General features: G+C 45.1%; 2 protein-coding genes across 2 annotated transcripts; one reads left to right on the plus strand and one right to left on the minus strand.

The window, feature by feature from the left end:
• Positions 1–2,296: 2,296 nt before the first annotated feature.
• LOC128307066 (kelch-like protein 41) lies at positions 2,297–4,434 on the plus strand. Its single transcript, XM_053044782.1, has 4 exons — positions 2,297–2,476; positions 2,547–2,623; positions 2,712–2,803; positions 3,024–4,434. The coding sequence occupies exon 4, from the start codon at positions 3,034–3,036 to the stop codon at positions 4,189–4,191; it is 1,158 nt and encodes a 385-aa protein (XP_052900742.1). The 5' UTR covers positions 2,297–2,476; positions 2,547–2,623; positions 2,712–2,803; positions 3,024–3,033; the 3' UTR covers positions 4,192–4,434.
• A 184-nt stretch (positions 4,435–4,618) lies between these two features.
• On the minus strand, positions 4,619–7,473 carry LOC128307125 (xaa-Pro aminopeptidase ApepP-like). The gene is made up of 4 exons (XM_053044857.1): positions 7,284–7,473; positions 6,580–6,715; positions 5,999–6,503; positions 4,619–5,918 (listed from the first exon to the last, which is right to left on the minus strand). The coding sequence occupies exons 1-4, from the start codon at positions 7,361–7,363 to the stop codon at positions 4,693–4,695; spliced, it is 1,947 nt and encodes a 648-aa protein (XP_052900817.1). The 5' UTR covers positions 7,364–7,473; the 3' UTR covers positions 4,619–4,692.
• Positions 7,474–18,950: the final 11,477 nt, after the last annotated feature.

Consider the following 18,950-nt stretch of genomic DNA (forward strand, 5'->3'; position numbering starts at 1 on the left):
TCCATTTTAAAAATTGTTTACAATTCGTACCAATCCAGGAAAGGTACTCGAAATTTATAACGTGTTTTTTCTATATTTATCTTTTTTCTCATAGCATATATGTTGAATCAGGCATTTTTGTATAATGATGTTTTATATTATTTTATTGCGTCTCATTCAAAGCGCTGTTATCTATAAATTTCATACGGATTTTCATGTTATTACTTTTAATACAGGTATACTTTTAAATCGATTGCCATCTAAATTATCCCTCCCATATCTCTCTCACATTCTGTGTATATCTCTCCGTCGCCAAAAAAAAGGGGAATCGCTCCTATTCTGTCTGTATACCAGTGATCACACTCAATTATCGTACATTTAATAGTTTAACAAACAGTTTAGTTTAATAAACATCGCTAATATATCCCTTGTCTTATGACATTGTGTGAAGCACTTCTATGCGCAATCTTAAAACAAATGTCTTTTTTCAAACTTATTCCCTATACATTCGTTCTGATTGCCGCGTGTGTTGCGGTGAGGATATACAAAATCTTAATTATTTCAAGCAAAAAACGCCAACAAAAACAACATATTGGAAAGGACTTTAGTGACGGCAAACAGAACAGCACTAGCGACAGAAAATCAATACACATTAAGGCACAGAAGCATTACTTGCTAAACAAATGTACTTCCCTATATTTTCCGGACTCCGGTTAGAAGTCAAAGGGCAAGGAAATTAAAAGTGGAAAGAAACATTAGTGCTGGATGCAGGTGATGAAATTAGTAATGAATAAATAAATAAAAAATTCGAATATTTACATAAATGATTCGCAACAATCGACAATTGACACTGGTTATTTTGAATCGTGCTTTTTAACCGTAGAGTTGTCAACCATATTATATTACATTATTATTACATTATTAGTCATATTATTTTATAAAAAAGATACAAGTAATAACATTCGAAACCAATCATCATTCGCATATTCGCAATGAATCATGCGGGGATCATTCGTAATTAATTAAAAAATAAAATGTAAATATAAAACTGTATTCAAATTTACTCGCAACAACATATTGTTTGGAGATATAACGCAATAACATTATGGACGTATGGTTTGCCTCTGAGTTAGAAAAGTGAAAATGGAATTTAATGTACTCTTCACAAGGTTTTGAGGAATGTTGGACGGAGCTTATCTTGTAGGGTACGTTGCTGCTTGTTGCTCGTAGATGGACAAATTTAGAAAAAACAATTGCAACGTGAAAAGATTTTCGTGTACAATAATATTTTTATTGTATTTATTTATAAATTATTTATTTTTCTAGACTTTTTGTTACTTCACCTGCAGCGTGGAATAAATTCGCCCATCACTGGCACCTGGTACTACGCCGTAAGGTATGCAATGTTTATACACTAACTTTCCATACAAACCAGCTGTTTTCAGATTTCCGATACCAGGAGAGCATCCACGGAAGAGGTAGCACCTGGTACTGTTGGAGGTGTCCTCTTTTAAAACATGCTCTCCTGGTATCGGAAATCTAAAAACAGCTGGCTTGTATTGCATATCTAAAATCTATTTGATTCATTCATTATGTTTTTTTATGTTACGATAAAACTAACGACTCATTTTAAATTTTAAATCGATTGAATTTGACTCGAAAATAAGCACATTAAGAAAAGAAGCACAAGAGAAACGTCATGCTCCATACAAAATGTATGGAATACCAGGGTATGCTGGTTGCTAACTTACGTGGTAATTTTTAAAATAAATCAAAATAAAATACTTACTGCTTGTTGAAAATTACAATATATACACCGAAAAATCGGAAATAAAAAATTGGAAGGCTATTGAAATTTTGGGAGGTCAATACAAGCAATGAATCAAAAGTAATTGCAGTTTAAAGTTTAAAAAAATTCCAGGGAATTCGGTTGCCTACTTGAGGGTTAACGGATTTTTGTGATATTTACATGACGATAATTATAAACTCCACAAGTTTGTTAGTATTTCAAAGGTGGCAATACTTGTGGATTAAAAACCAAAACGATAGAGAGCTAAATTTCAACTATTGATTTATTTAAATTAAATCAAACTCATGTGCACATGCGAACGTACAATGAGCATGTAAAATAATGCCATCGCTCATTGACAGCCATGGGAAGAAGTGAACCCAGTGATTTATACGCATTACAGCGCTTCGGCGCTGGCTGTCACATGTCATAATTAACCCGAATGCTGGATTACACCAGCCAAAGAGAGCAAGTGGCCGTTACATGGTTTGGCTGTCTCGTTTTCACGTTCGCCCAACCCTGCACTTGTTCTCCAGCAGTATGTTCAAAACGAGGAAAGAAGCACGCCGGAACGAAACCAGCATCAACATTGAACGCTGCCAGTGAAAGCTTTTATCTATTTGTTATAGTTTTTGATGAAATTAGCTTGCCTGTAATATAGTTTAAACAGTGCAATCGTTAGTTTAATATCCAAATTAACAGTTGAGGGTAAGTAGCCGCATCGAGACACGTTGTGCGAAGGAACGAATAATAACAAGATTTGTTATAATTGTTTTAGCGTCTATTGGAAATTAATTTATGAAAATGTTTCCTTCCTATGAAAGAGAAGCGATAAAATCGCTTTAACACTAATAGGTAAGTTGTTGATAGCTCTTTGGCAAGAAATATTGTTCGTAATTACGCACCCATGCTAAAAATCTGCTTTGTTGTGGTTTTGTTTTAGTTTTCGAAATATTCTTTGCCAGGTTGCTACATTGGCAAAAGCGTTTTGTGACGGTAATAATTTGATAGAAAAGCGCCGAATTACGATTAAAGGTAAGCTAAACTTCCCTACAACTAAACATAAAGTCGGAGTAACTCTCTTTGTTAATTATGATATAAAAGGGATCAGTTGAAACGCGCTCGAACTGCCCCTCGCTCTATCGATTTCTATATTGAGTTACCACAATTCCAGCTCTATTATGTGGAGCGGTACTGAAACTATCACGTCCTGCTAACGGCACGAGAAGAGTAATTGAAGCTGTTTCTTTTCTAGCGGACACACCATGGCAACTACGAAAACCGACGGAAAAATCGGCGTTATCATGGCCCGAAATCTTAGATATGGTGCGGACGACACAATGTCTACGCGACAGGAAAGTATGGTCAACAATGAGTTTTGTTCGGATGTGACGTTCATCGTTGGGGCTAGTAAAAAGCGCATTTACGCACACAAGCTGTTCCTGGTGATGGCGTCCGAATACTTCTACGTGATGTTCTTCGGTAACTTTGTTGAGGCGAACCGGCAGGAGGTGACGCTCGAGGACGTCGATCCGGACGTGTTTCTTGTGATATTGCGCTACATCTACTGCCTGAAGGTGGACATCACGTTCGCAAACCTGCGCGACATATTCGACTGCTCGCAGAAGTACATGCTGACGGATTTGCATCAGCAGCTTGGGTGCTTTCTGCGCGACCAGGTGGAGGAAACGACGGCACTGTCGATCTTTAACATTAACCGCTATTACGGCTACCCGATGGTGGACGAATCCTGCCTGGAGCTGATCCGCAACAACCCGCTGTACTATTTCAATCACGTCGATTTCGCTACAATCCACCGGGAGTCACTGTTTAAGATATTCTCCTCGTGGGCGATTAACTGCACCGACGATCAGCTGAGCAGTGCGCTCGATATATGGGAGGAAGCAAACCGGGAGGAGGACACGCAGGACCTGCGTATGATCGTGAAGCTGAACAAGCGATATCACAACTGTCTGAAGCTGATCGTGTTCGGGCAGAACATGACGGACGTGTTTGTGGAACCGGCCGACGATCTCAAGCTGGGCGTCATGTCGGATTTGCCGCTATCACTGTACGGGCTCGGCGTGTACCTGCTGTCCAAGGCGAACGTCATATCGGTCGAGCTGAAAATCTACGAGGAGGACACGGAAATCAGCTCGGATGTGTTCGAGTGTCCGAACCCGTGCATCAGCACGGTGCACGTGGCGGATCTGTTCATCGAGGAGGTCGTCCTGATGCCGCGTAAAAACTACCGCATCTCGATCAACATGTCACCACCGTGCAAGCAGGTGTTGCTGCGCGAACCGCGTACCTATCACGAAAAGATTCGGCTTGTTATCCTCTGCCCACCGGGCGACCGCAAACCGATCGGGATTGCGCACGTCTACTGTAACGAGCGCAGTCGTGAGCCGAAAAAGAAATGAATGGCGCTCGGGGATATATTACGTGTGTACGACGTGAGTTTCGTATGATCTGTGAGAAACTGTGTTGGAAATTGTGCATTTTGTAGGATATTACTTGTTTTTCTGTTTGTTTGTTTTTCCCTCCCCTCCCCATTTCCAGCTGTAAGTTACTTTTGTAACATTCAGTGTTTCCACCGTGAGATTGTTTCATGAGAATATAAAACGAGTTACTTTGTGCCGCTATAGAATGGTGGGCATTTTCGACCAAAAGTTGCGAACTTTTCTTTTCTGACGAATTACGGAAAACTTGAAATAGATTTTTAAAAGTAGACAAGCGTGTTGAAGAGGGGATTTAAACTGGCAGAGATAAAATAAGAACTCAGGGGTCCGAGGTGAACGAAGGTCTAATTTAGACGAGATATAGTCGAGATAAAGACTCATATAGGAAGTAGTAGGATGGTGTATTGTTTATATAGACGCATACTAACGGTTAGACAGGAACACAAAGCGTCCGATCGCTTTTTAACTCGCGACTATTTCTTTGGTGGCGTCGGTAAGCCACTGGAAGGCATCTGGGTCGTCCTGCTGTAATAGCAGCGGTCCGACCTCGTCCAGCACCCGCCGATGGTACGCATTGAGCTGTGCAATTTCGGTCGCGGACAGTAGCGCCAAATCGAGCAGCCGCTGCTGGATCGGCACGAGCGTGTTCGTGTAGAAGGTGAGCGCACCGCGTCCGTTAAAATCGTACGGTACGGACGCTTTCACCACCTGCACAATGTCCTCGATGCGGACGCCGAATTCACCCGCCTGGTAGTAGCCGGGCTCGTTGGACGAGAACATGTTCTCCACCACGCCCTGATTGCTCGGTGACGCACTGTTGGAGACGAACGACGGTGGGTACTCGTGCACGCCGAGAAACGACCCAATGCCGTGGCCGGTACCGTGACCGTAGTCCAGCCCGACGTCCCACAGTGCTTTGCGGGCGAGTACATCGAACACGGTGCCGGACGCACGGACCGGAAAGACGGCCGTGCCGAGGCTGAGGAAACCCTTCAGCACGCGGGTGAAGCATTCGCGCTGGAAGGCGGTCGGTTCGCCGAGATGCACCGAGCGCGTGACGTCCGTCGTGCCGTCGAGATATTGACCGCCGGAATCGATCAGATAGATGCCGTCCCGTGTGATCGGTAGGTCCGTCTCCTCGTTCGGGCTGTAATGGACGATCGCACCGTTCGGGCCGAACGCGCTAATGGCGGTGAAGCTCAGATCGACAAACATGTCCTGCACGCTGCGGAACTCGTGCAGTTTCGCTGCCCCGGATAGCTCCGTCACGTTACCGCTGTCAACCGTCTGCTCCAGCCAGTGGAGATAGCGTATCACCGCCGCACCGTCCCGGATGTGGGCCCTCCGCATGCCGGTCGCTTCGACCGGGTTCTTGACCGCCTTCAGCTTCGCCAGCACGCTGTACTGCTGGATGCGCTGGTCGGCCGGGATGGCAGCGTACAGTGCCTGGCTGCAGGCCGTGGACACTATCAGCCGGTTGCCGCCCCGCACGTACTCCTCAATCCCGGCGAGTATGTCCCGATAGTCCCGCACGTCCACCACGATACCCTCCGCCTTCAGGTGGTCCCGAATGGTGTCGTTGATGCGATCCGGGTTGGTGAACAGATGCAGATTGCCGTGCGACACGATCGCGTACGCGAAGAACACCGGATTGTACCGGATGTCGGAACCGCGAAGATTCAGCAACCCTGTCCCCCGAAAAAGAAAGGAAGAATTTAGTGGAAGTCACTACTCATCAGGAGTTCCAAAACTTGCAAACACCCATTACATGCTATCTCATCCAGCGCACTGATGACGATCGCGTTCGCACTGTTCTCCTGGAGGATGACGCGCACTGCCTGCACCTTCTCGGACGCACGCTGCCCGGTGTAGGTGAGCGCTAGCGGGCGCAAATCTTCGGAGGTTTGCGGTGGCCGATTGTTCCACACGATGTCGACGAGATTGCGCTCGAGCGTGATTAGTCGGTAGCCGTGCTGGGCAAGGACCGCACCGAGCCGCTCGTACTCGGTCGACGCGATCAGAAATGGATCGGTACCGACCTGGGCGCCGGGTGACAGGTTGCTCAGCAGCCACTCGTCCCGCGTCGGCACACCGGTGACACCTTCCTTCATCAGCGTCCAGTACGCCGGATCGATCTCGTTCTCCGCCTGCAGATGGTAGCGCGAGTCCGTCCAGAAGGCGGCCTTGCTCAGCGTTATAATGGCGGTACCGGCCGATCCGGTAAAGTTGGTCACGTACTGATACCGGCGGTCATGCAGCGAGATGTACTCACTCTGTGGGGCGAATGGAAGGCGAATTGGTATTGTAAGACGTGTGCGAGAGGCGTGCGTGTGCTACGTGCTACATTACATTGTGGGCATCGACCGACGGTATGATGTATGCCTCGATCGAGTAGTCCTGCATCAGACTCCGTATCTCCGTCAGTATCACATCCATCGTCTTCGGTGTCGTATCCTCCATCAGATCGTCATCTTTGTTCAGTGCCCTTTAAACGACGAGGTTGACACGAGGGTGAAGTCCCCATTAGAGATGGGAGAAAAATTAGCATCAATCAGATAATAAAATGGCCCCATCGCTCCCCAGGCATGAGTAGGCATCCTCAAGGGCTTAATCTCGCCCGAGGAAGCATCCTCTGTAACACCTCCCATTGTGCGCTCTCCTGCGGGTATGTTATCATCCGCAAGTGAGCGCAATAAAGTGACAGCAATTGGAGCAGATAAGTACGCAGAAAACAATAGCAATTCTAACGTGAAACGCTGAGTGATACAACTTCGGAGCGAAGGGTTTATGTGAGGCAGCGTGAGGGATTGCTCCCTTGGAGTGATATGCGTTTTGAATACGCGTTACTAATCTTCCGATAGTCACGGTATCGGTCCGCAGCCGCTGCTTATCTCTCAGCTGCATTGAACAGCCTCTTCGACAACTTTAGAGCCGCTGATCGATGGGCGAAACAGCGCTCGGTGGGGATATTACGGCAGGTCTTATTCGGTGACACCTAATTCGCGTGGAATTTCACCAAGGTGAAATTCCAGCGCACAAATGATGCCGCTCACCTGCCGAGTGCGACACCACCGCCAACGACCAGCACGAGCAGGGCCGACACACCGACCAGGTAGCGTTTGGTGTGCTTCATCGTCCGCCACCTTGACGCCTGCTGCAGGTTGATCGTGCGGGTTGAAGATGTATCCGCGTTGTCCGCTATTTTGAGATCGATTGCGATTGGCCGTGCGCGCGCGGTACCACTTTCACTCCAAACTCCGAAACTACCGAAAGGTATGCCAAAATACGAAAACCGCACCACAAACGGGGGCGCACGTTTGTACCGGACCGCGTGTGAAGCTGAACTACTTATCGAAACCGAACCCAAGTGCTCACGGTGCTCCGTCAGTCGCACACTGGTCGGCGGTATTGGCCCCGATCGTAATTGTGAGTGACGGTCCGCGCCGCTAATGGAGGTCATTTGTTGTATGTGTGGAGCTGTTTTCTTCTTCTTTTGGGGGTTTATATCGACGATAGCGAGTGACCGGTGTAGAGCTCGTAGAGGGAGTGGGAGGAGAGAGAGAGAGAGAGAGAGAGAGAGAGAGAAAACAGGGACCGCTCGTGGTCGTAAAACACGTTGGAATTTGTAATCCTGTCAAGTGTGGTGTATGGTGATGGTAGTGCGAATACGCTACCACACGCGGCATATAACCTTGAAGCTTGGACCTCCGAGCCATACGGGCGTTGGGTTCCTTCACCCGACCTATCGTTAGCATCGATTATGTGCTATAATGTGCTGCACCACCACCACCACACAAACACAGCTACTACTCAAGACGCGACCCCTGCCACCCTAGTGTTAGTAGGTCAGGAAGAGGACGTAAAAGCGGGACCCTCACAAACGCCACGTGAGGGCGGATATCGTCCGGCACGCAAACCCGCCGTACGGGCGTTCGAAAATAGGCTACGGTCAGCTAGCCACAAGGGTCAAACGGACGCCCTGGACGGGTGTCACACACCACCAGAAATACAACGTTGTTGATTGGGAAGGTATGCAAATGAGGCCAGAACGGCCGCACTCCGGGTAAAGTTGTGGTAAAAAAGTAGCACGAGCAGGTGAAGTAATATACCGCCAAACGCGAATGACTCGCCCCACTTACACACCTACATCAAGCCCCAAGTCGCGGAGTTGACTAATGGGCTGGTAAATATTTTAACTCCACATCACATCCGGCCCAAAATCGTCACATTCTCGTGGGAAAGCCCTTCATGATATGGTGAAACAGTTATCACGTCTTGGAAGCTGTGGTTTTACTATTATAGTGTGTGTTTGCAACGTTTCACCAAGCTTGCGAATTGCGGTTGCTGGGCAGGAATACAAGAAAGACTCTACCACCAATTTCACTTTGACATCTCGTGTCAAGCAAACATTTCGTCTTGGTGGCATAATAAGGTATAGGTCAAATTTTGAAGGTCTTCCCGCACCAGCGAAGAACAAGTCGTGTGCGGATACATACGCCATCCATTGTCGCGCGAAGGTGGCGACTATTCTTGGTGAGAAACACTGATTTCATATGCCACAAACAAACCCGAGTGCCACTGTGCCCCAGATCGTAAATCACAAGTCCTTCCGGGCAGATGTGGGCAGAGCTTTGCAAGCATATTTGCTCTAGAATACCTTTAACAGTTCCTCTAGCTAGCATAAACAACTGATGGACGGGATTTGCTGGTGATCTAATAATATAAGTTCAACGTATTTTGAATGCATCAGACATATGTGAATACCCGAAATTCCCTAAGATCATTGGAGTTCTTTCGTTAAGCATTATTTGATGTTCTCTGGATTGGAACTAATAAATGAATCTTGAGTTGAAATTTGACTGTAGATAATATCACACTCTGGGTATCTCAAGAAAGGTAATAACAGTCTACTCTACTAACCTAGTCTTAAAAGGGTTCCAAGCCACAAGATATCTTAATTAAATCGACATCTGAAGAGGGATCAGGGTACCCACCGTTGGAATTCAAGTGAGGACCTCCACACTCCACTGTATGAAGCCCGGAACTCTGTATTCAAAATGTAGCTTCACGGGAACTCTGTAGAGTGGGCTTTTAAATTTCGAGATGACGAAAGGAATTGATATGACAACTTCAAGGATTTCCGAATATTGTGGACATTATTTGCCCACAGTTGGATAGTCAGCTTGTTTTAGCCACACCACATAACCGATTCAATGAAGTTATTAAACGCATGTTTAAAGGATTGAACAGCACGGAAAAAAAGATCAATGGCGGTATCGTCACGGAAAACGCCCACGCCCATCTCTAATTATGCTTTCACCCATTATAAACCACCATATTTATGCTGTCATGAATCAATTGAACGCCGCTCTTCGTGTTCGAATGGTCACTTTTTCCTCGGCACACCATGATTGTTAATTTGAAATTTATTACCACCCTCATCTGTGTGTGTTTATCGAGAATCAGTTCCCGCTGTTTACCTTCCCCTAAACCTCCTCCGCTCCCGCTTCGATTCGGTTACGATTTTTCGGTCCGTATGAAAGATGCACCGTAAATAATGACTGTTAAGCATAAAAAAAACAGCCCAGCATAGGTTACACCGAAAGCTCCATAAACAATTGTGCACTCGGTGGGAATACAGGCACAAGCACACACACAAACACATTAATGGCACGTTTCGCAGTATCGGCCAACAAATTGATACGAAGTCAATAAATTTTCCACATCGAACGCATCGCACCGTGCGGCTTGCATGAAGTCAATTTAAATACGCCCGATACATTCAACCCGATTGCATTTGTCTCCACTCGTGCGGACACTTCCTCCGCGGCACGGCTCTTTAAATTGCAAACGTTTTTGCCGGTCGGTGGTATGCTGCTGGTTGCGAACAGATTCGTGTAATGTATCAAAAATTGAAACATATTTGTGTGTCGAATATATGCATAACGCTGGCAGGAAGGCGGACGGCATGGGTTAATGCAATTTCATATCATCCGATTCGTTTGTTGACTTTTGCGTGTAATCAAATAGGTGACATGCTCGTGACATACTTTGTTAACTCACTGTTGCCAACGGTCTTTTCTGTACATTTTGATCGGGATAAAACTGTACTTTAATAACTCTCGTTGCTTGTAAAAAATGCACATGTGATAAATATCGATATTTCAGTAAATGAGATTTATTAGAAGAGGTGGAATAAATTGTTTTAGCAACACTCTAATATAAGACTCCGTAGTAGTTTCAATCTGCCTTCCATCACATTGGAAAAGGTTCGTTTCCTGAGGCTCTGAACAAACTTTCTGGATACCATCTTCATTAATGAAAATTATGGTTCTAACCAGCGGCGGATTAAATGGTAGGCGGAGTAGGCCCCTTCTTACTGCGCTTTTCGCCTTGTCTCATTTCAAGTCCCCTCAATGTCCCCCTTCCCTCCTGTATCGTTTTTAAAATTAGAGGCCCCAACTATAATTCCGCCCTGGACCTCCAAGGGGATTGATTCTCCATTGGTTCTAACCTTATCATAGGATTATAGATGATCTATAGTTCATTTCTCCATATCTCCAGCAGTAACTCCCTTAACTCCTTGCTTTTCTTTACTTTGTTACTATTTTATATCACGCTTCTTGGAGACAAGAACTCATCGTTCATACTCCAGAACTAGTTTTCTTCTTTAGTAGCTAAACAGACTTTAACATACTTCAGAGCAAAACAAACTTTAGCTGCCGCTTTCCAAATCTGTGATCATTTCGCACATCCTATTGCCTACATTTAGGCGAACTCAAATTTCTCCGAAATTTCTCCGATTTCCATCGTGGCTTGATGGATGTTAATACACATTACTCCATATATCTCTAACCATTTTCACTGCTCCGACTGCCTCCAACGATGAAATACATTTGTTGGGCGCCTAACTTTATGCAATTCGCATAGCACACGAGCTGCTTAAGCTCGCGTAAGCACTTCCCTTTCACCATCTGCTCGACAAAGACCACCTGAATAGCCACAGTCACGTGCTGATTATGCATCACGATTTGCTTTATTCAATAATAGCCCGTCACGTACAGTGGACAACATAAATGAGCAGTAAAATATATCTTTCCGTTCCGTTTTTTTTTTTTCTTGCATGTTCATCGCACACCAATAATGGCTACGGATCGAATGATAAAAGGAAATATTAATCATAAATCATCATATGCATAGAAAAGTTGTTCCTCGCAAAAGAACTACCAAGAAGGAATGTAATTTCCATTTTCATGCAATCGAGAGAAAGTACATACCAATCCGGTATGAATGCAGCCAGAACGGAGCTGTTCCGAGGTGGTCATTGAAGATCGGTGTGGGTGTGTGTGTGTGTCACCGTAGCATCTCGTTCGCTCTCTCAGCTTTTCCCACATAGAAGCGATGTTATTGGCTTCCACCGAATGTCCTCGCTCACACGCCTTTCCCAATCCTCATTGCCGGTCCGGCTCCACAACCGACACGGTTACTATGCGCGCGTTCGTATGGCATCAATTATTATGTTCATGATTTTTTGATTTGCTGCTCATGGTTCCGTTCTGTTGCTATCATCCGTACGGCAATAAAACACACCGCAGTATCGACAGTGGAGATCCGGACGGCGCGTACGTAATCAATGTTCCGCGCAGCAGCTGGACAGTACCGGACGGGATTGGATATGAAAATAGGGAAAATTTAACCAAAAAAAAAGAATATTAAAAAACAATTAATTGCTTTCATTGAAATGAAAAATAAAAACCATCATTGAACATAAATCTTTGATATTCGTGTTTTATTTACGTGTTTTACAGGCAGACCCCGAGATACGCGGATTCGGAGATTATATACAATACAATATACATTGTAATTTTTGAGACTTTCTTTTTTCTAACTTTCTTCACTGTCCAAAGTTATCTAATGCTGCATTCTGTTGAACGCATCTTCAAAGTCATACAAACAGGGGTTGAAGGTGAGCGCTAGAGGGCAATGGACGACCAATCGATGTTTGCTTGCTCTAACATGAAATATTTAAATGCTTCATAATGGTTAGCGTACATCTACCAGAAGACACTTCCGCGCAAAAGGCACAGGGTGGTGTTAGTGTTGTGTAATGCACGTGCAGTCTAATCATGCATATCCTGTAATGCCGTCCATGCTATCATCCACAAATCCGGCATACTTTGCTGCATTTAATCATTAGGCAATCAATTTTCAAAACAAGCAACCTGATAGTCCAACAAAATTCCGATAGCAGTACGGTAACAGCCCGGTAATGGTCTGAAAACAGTCCGATTAGTGTTCGATAATAGTCCGATAACATGCATACAGTAAGGTGCTTAATTGACGAACAAATAGAAAAATTGCATACCTTTAGGCGCGTACGAATCTTCCGTTGCCTTAGCCAGCGGCGGATCAAACGGTAGGCGGAGTAGGCGGTCGCCTAGGGCCTCGCCGTGTTGGGGGCCCCAAAAAATATGTGCCGATTGTGCGATTTTTGAAAATTTTACAACAAAGTTAATTTATAGCAAAAAAATTTATTTACAAGGTAGAAAATTGATCAAAAATATCTTCCTTGGTTATATAAAACATTTGTTTCTATGTGATAAATTAAATGCAGAGAAGAATATCGTTTTTGTGACTTTAAAGTATAAACGAAATTGCACCAGTCCCAGAACACTAATTTTACCGTTGGTCGCGAAAAATTTCTTCGAAAACTACCAGTTTCCGAATGTATAATACCAGGAGGGCATCCACAGAAGAGGTAGCATCTAGTACAGCAATTTTGGTCGAAAACTGCCGAAAAGTATGCAATGTTTAAACACTAACTTTCCCGTTGGTCGTGAAAAATTTCTTCGAAAACTACCAGTTTCCGAATGTAAAGTACCAGGAGAGCATGCACGGAAGAGGTAGCTCCTGGTACTGCGCCGTAAGGTATGCAATGTTTATACACTAGGTATGCGCCGTAAGGTATACAATGTTTATACACTAACCTTGCAACCAACTTGCAATGCAAGTTTGGTGCATGCAAGAAACTTGCAGTAAGATGGCGCGCAAGATGGCGCCCAACTTCGTACTTGCATGCAACAAACTTGCATGCAAGCTTGCATGCAAGTTCTTGCAAGCAAATTCTTGCATGCAAACTTGCATGCAAGTTTGTATGCAAGTTTGCATGCAAGTTTGTATGCAAGTTTGCATGCAAGAACTTGCATGCAAGAACTTGCATACAAGAACTTGCATGCAAGTTCTTGCATGCAAACTTGCATACAAACTTGCATGCAAACTTGCATACAAACTTGCATGCAAGTTTGCATGCAAGAATTTGCTTGCAAGAACTTGCATGCAAGCTTGCATGCAAGTTTGCATGCAAGTTTGTTGCATGCAAGTACGAAGTTGGGCGCCATCTTGCTGCAAGTTTCTTGCTTGCACCAAACTTGCATTGCAAGTTGGTTGCAAGGTTAGTGTATAAACATTGCATACCTGACGGCGCATTGCAAGTTGGTTGCAAAGTTAGTGTATAAACATTGCATACCATACGGCGCAGTACCAGGAGCTACCTCTTCCGTGGATACTCTCCTGGTACTATACATTCGGAAACTGGTAGTTTTCGAAGAAATTTTTCTCCACCAACGGGAAAGTTAGTGTTTAAACATTGCATACCTTTCGGCGGTTTTCGACCAAAATTGCTGTACTAGGTGCTACCTCTTCTGTGGATGCTCTCCTTGTATCGGAAATCTGAAAACAGCTGGTTTTGTATGGAATTTCGTACCAGCTAATGGCGATCCAAGTAATGGCGTTATGGTTCTCCTTAGCGCATACAAACGTTTATATATAGAGACTATCTTACTAGGCCCGTTTACAGGGCTACGCAACAGAACTCTGAGATGTACGCAAGGGAGCTTTCTGCCCGAGACTTTGCTGGTGTTGTTACATCATGTTTGAAGTACATCTCCCTAACACCGATAATGTCGTAGCAAAATTATGGGCCCCCCTTGAAAAATTCCGCCCTGGGCCTCCAAGGGGATTGATCCTCCACTGGCCTTAGCACATGATAATGCATGAGCTGAATAAAAGCGATGGCATTACACGTTTGACACCATTTAAGTTCATAATCTGGCATGGGATTTTTTTCCTTTGTAGCAAAAAATAGGAATTGCACAGAACTCTTCCCAAAATTAGCCACCATTTAGTTTTAAACGATTGCAACTGATTGCCAACCACTTTTGGACACTGAAACGTACGAACCATCGAATGTCGGCTGCTCTTGCTTCGGCCATCAAACAGCAATTACACGTGGAAGTGATAGTGCTTCCGCATGGTCGGACAGGTGCAACAAACAAAACAAAACGGCAATAAAAAAGCTTCGTACACATTATCAACCAGCCAGTTAGCCGTGCTTATGAATGAAGCAATGAAGCTCGCATCAGGCACCAAAAAGGAGCCCGGTGACTCATCGTGAAAAAGGCTATACAACGAAGCGCAACCGAAACGGCCCGAATCGTTTGCCCGAACACCGGACGGTTCGGGTGCTGCCCGGTCGGTTTGACAGTTCGCGGTGGCGGGAAATGATACCGGACCAGCTTGGCGCTCGGTCCCCATTGTCAGTGTGCCGTGGGTAACGTTGGCGTGCAGTTCGAGCAGCGTGCGGCTCCCGGGTGGTTCGTGTACTAGCTCGTGCATCGTGATGCAAACATTCGCTGACTCGGACGCCGTGTTTACGGTTGGTGATTTGTTCGTCCGGCGGTGCTGGTCCGGTGATGTTGCTAAACCGACGCGTTCTCGTGCAGTTGACCGTTGGTGAGGGGAGAAATTGTGCGATTTCGCCACGTGTGTCCATGCTGTCAACAAGTGGCTGTAAGCGTGTTTGTGGGTGACTTTACGCTGTGATCGGCTTATAGTGGCGGTGGTGTGTTGTTGTGCTCTGTTCACGATCGGCAGCTGATCGACGACGGTGGATTCGCGCTACACAATCAAACCCAATCCTTTTATGAACATTTCAATCAACCTCTAATAATACTGGAGCCATTCTCTAGTGAGGTAAGTTAGAAAGACTCTGGCTGGTAGAATTTACCAACGAGCCCTCCTTTGTTATTCAACGTAGAAATTCTAAATGAAAAAGAAAACGTACATAGTTCTTCGCACGACCTCAACCTTTCTATGTGAGTGTAGCACTCGTTTGTCACTGTCGACCTTACACATTCACACGAATCTCGTACATACCCTCCTGCACTTGCGTTTACGGCGTACTGTACATCGCTTCAAATGCTTCGAACCGCCTGGACTGTAAGCAATGAACAAAAAACGAGGGAAAAAGCGAATAATTCCAGCTGGGAAACTTTATCTTATCGCTTATTGCTTCCTTCTGCTTCCAGCAAAACCGTAACACTCCACTGACCGACGGAACAGGGGTCAACTATGATGTCAGTCACCATATGTACCGAACCGTGGTTGACATGGTGTTTGTTATTGGGGGTGCACAAGAGCAAAGACAAAAAAAAACGAAGGACGAGAAGAAAACATTCAAGAACTTTTCATCACCGAACCACCGGTGCAGTGTTGCCAGTTGCCATACCATCGTCTTGGAAGGTGGTCGGGCCTAGCAAAACCCCGGAAGTAACGCACAAAAACCGGAACGGACAACTATGTCAATATCGGTGGTCGTGCAGACAAATAGTAACAGTGTGCAGCACTTGGAATTGCCCTTTTGCCGGCTAAATCGACTCGGTCACACGTCCATATTGCCTTGGAGTTCGTAGCGAACACCATCGGGCGCTGGATTTACACTGTCTGCAGCATTCCCGTGCGGTGGTTTACAGCATTTCAAGACTTTCGGGACTCTCGGGGTTCTTTTATTTCCGTGATCCGCTGCCCCTGCCATCCCCTAAAATGGGGTGAGATATTGAATTTCAAACTAAAAATGGTCCAAAAAAGAGGAAGACACACATCGAAAAGTGGATAAAACTTGCCCACCGGTGACAGTGTGACCTGAAGTTATTGGTTACGGTTCGCGTGCTGTCAGCCACTAAGCAGCCACAAATGCATTTTTCCCAAATCATGGAAAGGGGTGATCTCTTCGACTTCCGGGATCGAAGTATCATCGAGATGGGTTGGAACGTTTTTTTTTTGTTTGCTTTGCTTTTACGAAACAGAGCCAATTAATGTGGGCCAATTTTGAGTGGAACAATATAATGGCGAACAAAAAATAAAGGGGATGCAACTGGGACTCGCTCGACAAGAAGTTCATCCCGACTGCATCGATTTCGCAAGCACCTCCTAGCCCTAGAGTGCCCCCCTGATAGCAGTGAGCAGATAGCGATCGATGGGTTTCGTATTGAAAAAAAAAGAAAACTTCACTACCTGCCGCAAAAAAACATTTCCCTGTTTTATTTTCCATCGCCGCCACAAGTTCAAACTGCAATCGATCGTGCTTTGAAAGAAAAGTTTTACGTTTTCTTCCAACGCTAAATAGTTTTCCACTCGCATCTACTTGTGCCAGTAGATGTAACTTTTCAAATGGTTGAAAGCAGACAACGAAAACCAAAAATAAAAGAACAAACACTCTCTAATGGAAAAACATTTTTCCTGGGCAAAACGTATTCAAGCGGAGTGAAATGATTAATCATTTGTTTAATCTAATAACATAGGGTTCCGAAAGAGAAAGTGTAATAAAACAAAACACACCGGAAACAAGATGAAATGTAAAAAAGCATATCCAACAAAAAAAAGAATACCGGTAATAACAAAACTGAGTAAAAGGGTCACTTCAGAAAATGTAGAGAAGGCAGAAGAGATGTTGATGGCCGAGACAAGATGGGTGTGTATCGTGGGAGATGGAGAAATTAAGAAATAATACTTTTCTCTGTGCCAAGGGCAATGAAAAGGGATCCCTGAGGAATATCATTATACCGAGGTCGACATTTACGAAGCGTAACGCGGGTTGCCGCCCGTCAGGCGTAACCGTTTGCTTTCGTCCAGCCGCAACGCATATCGCACGAACCCCCGACCGTACCCCGCGTCCGGCTGGTCTCCTGTACGTGTGGTTAGGGCATCGCGTACCGGACGTGCACCACGAAGCATGACAAAATTGAAATGTCACATTCGTGGTACGGGGTAATATAGCACTCATTGTGTGTGTGTATTTTTTTATTTATTTATTTTGGTCGAAAAATGGTTGATGCGCCCCATCGTTCAATCTCGATTGTATTATCCGATGATCGATCTCGTAAAGTCTCTCGTCCTCGTTGCCGGCGGGCTGGAACGCGCAGGATGAGCAGCCAATAAAGAGCAGCCAGACAGTGCCGGGCGGTGGAGTGGACTCCGCGCCACTAATCATGGCACTGTGAGCAACAACATCGACCCCTCAGGAAAAAATTAGCACCCCAAGGGCATCTTCCTCCCCCTCCCCTAACGCGGCACGATGGCATTAGGATGGTCGAGGTCACCCGGCCCGTCTACAGCGACGTCAAGGGTAGGGGGCCGTACGACTCGAAAAATCACCGTAGGACGTTCGAACGAGAAGGTGATGATTTTTATTGTTATGATGATGCTGCGCCAACGGAAACTGTCCCTGATGGTACACTCGGCCGACTTGTTGTTGTCAGCGAACTTCGGCTTTCATACTTCGACACTACGATACGATGCTGATGGGTGACTAGTGGGCATAGTAAAATATACCTCCCCTCCTATAACACTTGCTGATAAACAACTTTATTGCACTACAAGCGATCCGCAACTGTATCAACAAAGTGCATACGTGGGTGTTTGAGAGTGAAAAAACGAAACCAATTTAATTTGATGGTGGTGCGAGAGACTATGATAATTATTATTTTGTTCCTTTTATGAGTTATATCACTGCAAAGCATTGTTAATTTAGAGCAATAATTACATTAATTAGCAATAAAAAATAATTATTCGATGGAGACGCCCAGTCCTTCAACAATAGTCAAATGGAGACGCCCAGTCCTTCAACAATAGTCAAATGGAGACGCCTGGTGTTTTATGTGTGTTTTTTATTTTAATTTGTGTTTGAGTGTTCCTTTTGTTATTTTGTTTCTATAACTTTCAATCAATCACGTTCATTCGTGTTGCCTGCTTTATACCGACATTTTACACTTGTAGACACATTGCTTGCAAAACAATAATTAAATAAATTCAGTTAGTGGACGGTTAGCGTTAATCTGTTCCCCATCTATCTGCGTTTCGAAATTGATTTCCTACTGCTTATCATAAAGCTTTTTTTGGCTTAATGTATAGCACAAAGAGCCACTACAGAACAAAGACCACTTGTGCCCAGTAAAACATCACCATTGTGCGAGGGCGGGGGGGGGGGGGGGGCACCCTGTGGCAATGGCAATCATTCCGTGCTGCCCATTTTGTTAGAAGTGGTTGCTTTGTGTGTGTGTGGGTGTGTGCGGAGAAATATGTTCTTTTATTTTTAAAAACACCACGTTACCGAAATCCCCCTGCTTACCGTGATTTTAACCTGCCCTTTTTTTTTCTCTCTCTTTCTCTCTCACACATTTTCTGTAGGATTGGAACGTGTAGACCGAACGCACCATTGCGGACGCCCGCATAGTGAAAATGGAAAAGGCGGTCACAGCCGAAAGGAATGCAAATTGAATAAAACGATATCGACGGCCAAGGAGCGACCGGTTTTCGCGCAACGAGTCAATGGTTTCCCCGGGTGGGCTGGGAAGGGTGTGAAGGGCAGTGGTAGGGTGGGTTGA

Source organism: Anopheles moucheti, chromosome X (genome assembly GCF_943734755.1).
Source record: "Anopheles moucheti chromosome X, idAnoMoucSN_F20_07, whole genome shotgun sequence".
NCBI classification, from domain to species: Eukaryota; Metazoa; Arthropoda; class Insecta; order Diptera; family Culicidae; genus Anopheles; species Anopheles moucheti.

What these genes read in the sequence shown, in the direction of transcription:
- LOC128307066 (XM_053044782.1), top strand. Translation starts at nt 3,034, where the DNA reads ATGGCAACTACGAAAACCGACGGAAAAATCGGCGTTATCATGGCCCGA.
- LOC128307125 (XM_053044857.1), bottom strand. Translation starts at nt 7,363, where the DNA reads ATGAAGCACACCAAACGCTACCTGGTCGGTGTGTCGGCCCTGCTCGTG. An exon ending in CGTCGGTCGATGCCCACAAT is followed by an intron (nt 6,504 to 6,579) that starts GTAATGTAGCAC and finishes TTCGCCCCACAG; the next exon opens with AGTGAGTACATCTCGCTGCA. An exon ending in TGCGCTGGATGAGATAGCAT is followed by an intron (nt 5,919 to 5,998) that starts GTAATGGGTGTT and finishes TTCGGGGGACAG; the next exon opens with GGTTGCTGAATCTTCGCGGT.